The sequence below is a fragment of the Morus notabilis genome, unplaced genomic scaffold, assembly GCF_000414095.1.
Source record: "Morus notabilis unplaced genomic scaffold, ASM41409v2 Scaffold602, whole genome shotgun sequence".
In the NCBI taxonomy this organism is placed as follows: Eukaryota; Viridiplantae; Streptophyta; class Magnoliopsida; order Rosales; family Moraceae; genus Morus; species Morus notabilis.
This window is the reverse complement of record NW_010358894.1, coordinates 197,598-204,532: the sequence shown is the minus strand read 5'-3', so window position 1 is coordinate 204,532 and position 6,935 is coordinate 197,598. Positions and strand designations below refer to the sequence as shown.

The window sequence follows — 6,935 nt, the reverse complement described above, 5'->3', positions numbered from 1 at the left end:
ACGCAGTTATCTTCCGCAGTAAGTTTAAGAAAAATCATGTATATGTATATATGATTTAAAGGTTTCAAGCATGTATGTTTAAAAAGTATAGGTACATATGTATGTTAAGGAAACCAAGGTTGTAGCTAACAACCCTCATTTTGAGTATTTAAGTTTTAGAACGTTGCAACAGAGCATGCAACAAATAAATAAATTTTAAACATGACGATTTAAATGATTGATTTTAAAAGGGCTTTAAGATGTACTTGAATTTAAGATTTCTCACGAAATCCGTTTTAAAGTCAAAATTAAATGACCCGATTGAATTGGCTAGTTTTAGAAAGGCTTTTAAAGAGCATTTGAAATAAGAGTTCAAATGCTGCTCTGTTTGAAAGATATTTTTAGAACGTTTTATCTTAACTGAAATTAAGAAAAGCTTTAAGAAATTTAGTGATTCACTTATTTGAAATTATTGTTACAAATTATGAAAGTATTCTTTCTTATATTAAAAAAAAAAATGTTCCGCAAATTTTAAGAAACCCCAGTAAGTACAAGTTAAAGTTTAAGTTACAGTGGCGGCCTCATAGGAGGGTCGTCACAGGCGGAGGCTGGGCTCGGCGATTTGGCTATGGTTTGGACCGGGTCTCACGATTCTTGCATGGCGAAGGGCTTAAATCTAGAGCACATAAAACGTGCTGGATGTACACTAGTTTTTGCAAATTTTATTTATGTAGGGTAGGAGGAAGAATTTTTGAGAGGAGAGGAATTTTGGTGTGTCTTAACTGAGGAGTGTGGGTCCCTTATATAGGGGCTTAGAGGAGACCATGACTTTTTCTGCTTATAATGTGAGACAAAACGTTTTTCCACTTTTTTCCAATCTCTTAGGAGTTTTTTCTTTGGTTTTCTAAATTTTATGAGAGCATTTTGAGAGTTAATTTTTCATTCACTTATTCACTATTTTGAGCATATAAATATATCATTTTAATCTCTTTATTGCGGAGAACACAATTTCAAATTGAACTATCACCGACACAAAATGAGTTTTGCTCAAAATTGAGACTCAAAATGGTACTCTGAAAAAAAGATTTTCAAACTGTTTTTTCTACAGTATATACCAATACTGAGGTCACGCACTATAATATGAGTTTTTAATTTTTTTGAATCATCAGTTTTGTGATTTTAGATGTTTCTCTTTCATCCTTTTACGGTTCACCCCTCTAAAGTTAATTTGGGAAATTGGAACCAAATCGTCATCTTTTGTTTATTCCCGGAGACTAATTTATATTTTCCTAACTAAGTATTGTCTTTGTCTTGTTTAGTCTTTTGTCCAGAATCAAAGCCAGATACAATCGCCATGATATAGTCAAGCATTCCTAATTCCGTTTCTTTTCTTTTAGTTTTCGCCCCACTTTTATGTCCAAAGTAAGCTCCCTTTAGGCTAATATTATTAGAGTAGGATTTGAGTTTTTAAATTCAAGCTGGAATGTGATTTTATATAAAAACTTTTAACTGTAGTAAAAACAGTTAGATGTGATTTTTTATAAGAGTTTTTAACTGTAGCAAAACTGAAATTGAAAACTCAAATCGGTAAAATGAACAAAAGTTCTCATTTTTTTTTTGAAAAAAAGCCAGAGGGAAGTGAATGAACTTTCCTTTCTAATCTCTTCTCTCACAAAATTTTATCATTACAGTTCAATATATTAACTTATGTTCTTTCAATACTCGTTTTCTTAATGCTTAAAATTTAGAATGCAAGATTCAACAACGTAGGCCTCGTTTATTTCACCATTCGAATCACAACTGCAGTTTTTGTCAAAGTATTTTCTCTCATAAAAAGTCACTGATTCGAATCACAATTTCAGTTTTTGTTCATTGACGTGCTTTGTGCTTGTTATTGTTTACCAAATTGATGTCGTTTTATAGTAATATTCTTGTTTAGTGCTCTTGCTTTTCCGGTTTATGCCCCTAGAGATCATTGTCGTTTTTGGGATTTGGTCGTTTGGTTTTTTTATAGTCGTATACCCTGTTTGTGTCTTTTATTCGATCAATATATTGGGTTCCTTTTGTCGTTTTTCCTAATGACCTTTTTTATTCGATCATTATATTGGGTTCCTTTTGTCTTTTTTCCTAATGACCTTTTTGTTCTGGTAGAAATTTTTTCCTAATGATTTTGCTTGCTACATGATTGTCGTTCATTTTCTGCTTTGGTCCCAACGCACGGAACAACCGAACCGGAGAGAAAGGTGAAAAAGAACCCCATTAGATTTAGGAGGTGTTTAGTACGAGAATTCATGTAATAATTCGAATCATGGTTCGTGGCTCACTATAGTATTTTTTTTTAAAAAAATACACGTAAATTGAGAATAGTTCTGAATTCATAAATCAAACGTCCACTTAATAATTTAGACTTTAAATCACGATTCGATTGACGAGAATGTAATATTTATACGTGAGTAAAAAAATCATAATTTAATTCAAAATCTGATTCAAATAATTTAAATTAAAACTTATCTCAATTACTAATAATTTAAAAATTTAATTAAAAAATAATCATTAATCTAATCTTTTAAGAGAAAATTACGAAACTCACCCTTAAAAGTTACGAGTTTAAATTTTTACCCATTATTCTTGATTAATATCCTTTAGTTTATATAATTTTTTAATTAAAAAGGTATTAATCAAGAGCAAGTAGTAAATTAAGACTCATACATTGAATAAGTAGTAAAAATTAAGACTATACACTTTTAAAGAGTATTTTTCAATGTTTCTCAATCTCTAAATACTAGAGATAAACTAAACACAAACTATTTAAATTTAAATAAATGTATCATATTGGGTTTCTTTTGTCGTTTCCCTGATGATCTTTTTTTTTTTTTCCTTTCTTTTGGGGTAAAACTTTTGAAGTATTTATACAAAATGATCATTTCTACCCTTCATATTCTGAATATATCTTTAATTTAATAATATTATCAATCTGTTCATTTTATAGTTATTAATATTATATTTCTAAATATACCCTTCTTTATTTTAATGGTTGTAAATTTGTATAATTAATTTTAAAAGATAGTTAATTAAAAATAAAAATGTCATTATGAGATATTTTCTAAACTTATATGCAAATATAACAACTTGTTGATATTTTTTTTCTCATCTATTGTATTACAATAGACATATATGTCATTAGTTTTTCCAAATGATTTCGTCTGTATATGATTGGCATTCATTTTTTGCTACTTTACCGTTCCCAATTACACGGGAACATGACAACCGAACCGGGAAAGGTGAAGGGAAAAAAAAAAAAAAAAAACAGAGCGCCGTTTACTAATTTTGACCGTTGGTTCCCCCTTTCCCTCTTAAATAATATATATATTTTTTGAAAATGAATAATATTTTTTTTGAACACCTCCTAAGTAATAGATTGATTTTTTTTTTTGAAAAATCTTAAATAACAAATTTAGACTTTGAAAAAGATGGTTGATGATATATATGAATAAAGTGAATCTTAATTTAATTTAAATTCTAATTCAAATAATTTAAATTAAAACTTATCTCTTAATAGCTAATAATTTAAAATTTTAAAATAAAAAACATTAATAAAATCCCTAATATTTAGGGAAAAACTAACTACAAACTATTTAAATTTAAATAAACCAATCATGATGATAAAAAACCCATCTCTATATTTTCCCGCAAAAACACTCTCCCTACGTCTGTCTTCTCCGGCACTTTCCTGTTGCGACTTTTCTCTGACAATTTCTTCTGCGTCTTTTCTTCGAACACGAGGGTTTAATGGCGAAAGACGAAATATCGTATCGTTGTTGGAAGAAGTTTACGGTAGACTTGGTATGCCTTCAGTGCTCTCCCTTCTTCGTGAGCTTTGCCGCCGGCACTTTGGATGCCGAGAGCTTCCGACGTTGTATCTCGCAGGATCTCCATTTCTTCAATGCCTTCGCTCAAGCGTATGTGCCCTAACTTCTACACGTTAATTCGCTTAATCTTGAGTTAAATTTGTTGATCTTCGACTAAATTACAAGCGTATTCCATATTATCGTGTGGTTTTTTAGATATGAATTGGCGGCGGATTGCGTAGAAAACGACGATGATAAGAAGGCCATAGGTGATTTGAGGAAATCGGCACTCCAGAAGAGTCAAACGAACGAGATAGTTGCCCAAGTTTGTTTACCTTCTCTCTCTCTTCCAAGAAAGCTTCTTCTTAGTATCTTGGTTAGATTGGTCTTCTTTTCTGGAAAAGGAAAAAAGATAGCGAGAAAAGAGGAAGCGGATTTTTTTTCATTTTTTTAAATTTTTTTTATCGTCTTCTTTGGAAAAACTTTGGTTAAATTGGTTTCATTTCATTGAAAGACACGCAACTTAATTAAATTTAACTAATTTTTCTTAATCTCAATCGCCATTGACTCATGGTATATTAAATGATCTTCTTTTGGTTCTCTTTATTCGTTATTCGTTATTTGTTTTTCTTTCCCCTTAAAGGAACCTTTCTTTCATTTATGAGATTAGTCCTCTCGGCCAATTCTGATTTAAGTAAACAAAGAAAGAAAACGACTTTTTTAATTCCAGTTATAAATACTCAGGCATGGGGAATTGAAGGCTCGAACGACCGCATTTCTGATGCGACAGTCAAATACAGAGACTTTTTGCTCGCAATTGCGTCTGGAAAAGTTGAAGACATACAAGTTCCCATCAAGATCGCAACTCCTTTCGAGAAGACCAAAGTCGCTGCTTATACACTCGGTGTGATCGCTCCTTGTATGAGGCTCTATGCCGAAGTCTATCATGAGATACTATCCCTTCAAGATACTCGTGATCCCAGTCACGTTTACAAGAAATGGACTCAGAATTATGCTTGTCGAGATTTTCTGGTCTGCCCCTTTGAAAATATGTTTCTTCCTCTACATTTTTACAAGTTGGAACAAAATTTTCTTTTCGCTTATTATTCTTTATGAAATCAGAAATCAACAATGGAAACTGAAGATCTGCTGGACAAGTTAAGTACTTCTCTGACCGAGGAGGAGCTTGATGAAATAGAGAATCTGTATCACCAAGCTTTGAAGCTCCAAGTAGAACTTTTCACTGCTCAACCGATTTCTCAGCAAACGGTAGTCCCTTTGTCTCGTGCGCAGGAGCTCAAAAACCGAAATCTTACCATATTTTGCAACTTTGACTTGACATGCTCTGTTGTCCACTCCACCGCCGCACTGGCAGACGCAGCATTCTCCAAATTTCAGCCTGTGAAGGAAAAATGGGACTATCTGTCTACACAGCACGTTGAAGAAGTTGAAAATTTCTTGAATAATGTCAATTCCGGCATCCCACTAGTGCTAGGTGCTTGGAAGAATCATTGGATTTTGTTCTCTATTTATGCTTTGGTCGTTTTAGAATAGTTTAAATAGAAATGTCACACTTTTTCAGGTGTAATCTAAACTTCAAGTATAATCTTTTTGCAGGAAAGGAATATGATTATGATGACTTGCGTGAAACACTTGAACAAGTTGCAGAAATTGAGAAAAAGGCAAATGCAAGGGTGGAAAAGTCCGGAATATTGACGGGTTTACACCTAGAAACCATAAAACTTGTTGGCAACCATATTGTTCTTCATGATGGCTGCAGAAGGTTTTTTCAAAAGATTGTGAAAAATGGAAGTTCAAACATTGATGTTCATGTGATTTCTCAATGTTGGTCTAGTGAGCTCATCAGATCAGCTTTTTCTTCGGGTATGCTTCTGTGTACATCTATACATGTACTTTAGGCATTATAGGGAAGTAGATGATCTCTATTTGTGGAAATCATAGTGTCCTCTGCATCCTTCAATTGATGAGTACGCCAAAACAATAACAAAAACCTTGTAATGTGGATATGCTGATACTAGATCTTTAAAAATCATTTTTGTTGCAATTGTTAGAATGTCCTGCACCGCCGAACACATCACTTGAGATATTACTATAATTTTGTTTGTTCTTTTGTGGTGATAAAAATGATTAAATGACGTTGTTCGATCTCCATATGAACAGATTTAGACGTCCTCAATGTACATTCAAATGAGTTAGCTTATGTCGCGTCGGGTGAGATTATTAAGAAGGTTGAATCTCTGCTGGAAAAGCTCCAGTCCTTTAAAGAAGTCCTAAGGGACCGTAAGAGGGAAGGCGAGCACTTGACAGTTTGCATTGGAAGGGATGTGGGTGACTTGCTTTGCTTGCTTGAAGCAGATATAGGCATTGTGATCAATTCAAGTCCAAGGCTGATGAAACTTGGTCTTCAGTTTGGTGTCAAATTCGGCCGACTGTTTCCTACCTTGGTAAAGATGCAGAAAGAGCTTGCTAAGGACAGTTCCTCTAATTGGAAGCCAAGCCCTGGCATTCTTTATACGGTCTCCTCTTGGGCTGAAATTGAAGCATTCATCTTCGGCTTGTGAGAACTTTTTCAAGTTTTTTGTTTTCTCTTATTACTTGAACAATCTAGATAGGAATTCCATTTTAGTAGGTCATATGCTAGGTGGTTTGTGGCTAATTCTACTTTTTTTTTTTTTTTTTTTTTTTTTTTTTTTTTTTTTTTTTTGTGCTAATCGTGGCTAATTCTACTTGAGCACCATAGATTAGCTCTTAATTTTTTATTCATTGTGTTTCTTCTTTAAAGGCTGCCAATAAAGAGCTTGTATGCCAATAATCAGGTCCCTTTGTTCATTAAAAAAAGGAAAACATTTTGATAAAAAAGGAAGAAGTTTCTTAAATATCCTTTTTTTTTTTTTTTCTGCCTCCTGTAAAAGAGAAGCAAGTAAAGCAAAATGCTTCAGCTTTACATCTCAAAGTTCTGAAGATTGCAGTAGTAGGTTTACGCACCCACACCTATCCAATAAAAAAAAAAAAAAGCTCTATGGCAGTACACAGAGAAAATGATGCGTCATTTATTCCTTTGGATCATCAATTGGTGCTTTTAGATAT

General features: G+C 32.9%; 1 protein-coding gene across 1 annotated transcript; it reads left to right on the top strand.

Moving 5' to 3' along the window:
• Positions 1 to 3,768: 3,768 nt before the first annotated feature.
• Positions 3,769 to 6,409, top strand: LOC21398964 (bifunctional TH2 protein, mitochondrial). The gene is made up of 6 exons (XM_010093515.1): positions 3,769 to 3,938; positions 4,044 to 4,152; positions 4,572 to 4,859; positions 4,950 to 5,322; positions 5,445 to 5,711; positions 6,009 to 6,409. Exons 1-6 carry the CDS (start codon positions 3,769 to 3,771, stop codon positions 6,407 to 6,409), a joined length of 1,608 nt encoding a protein of 535 aa, XP_010091817.1.
• Positions 6,410 to 6,935: the final 526 nt, after the last annotated feature.

What these genes read in the sequence shown, in the direction of transcription:
- LOC21398964 (XM_010093515.1), top strand. Translation starts at nt 3,769, where the DNA reads ATGGCGAAAGACGAAATATCGTATCGTTGTTGGAAGAAGTTTACGGTA. An exon ending in CGGCATCCCACTAGTGCTAG is followed by an intron (nt 5,323 to 5,444) that starts GTGCTTGGAAGA and finishes ATCTTTTTGCAG; the next exon opens with GAAAGGAATATGATTATGAT. An exon ending in CAGATCAGCTTTTTCTTCGG is followed by an intron (nt 5,712 to 6,008) that starts GTATGCTTCTGT and finishes CCATATGAACAG; the next exon opens with ATTTAGACGTCCTCAATGTA.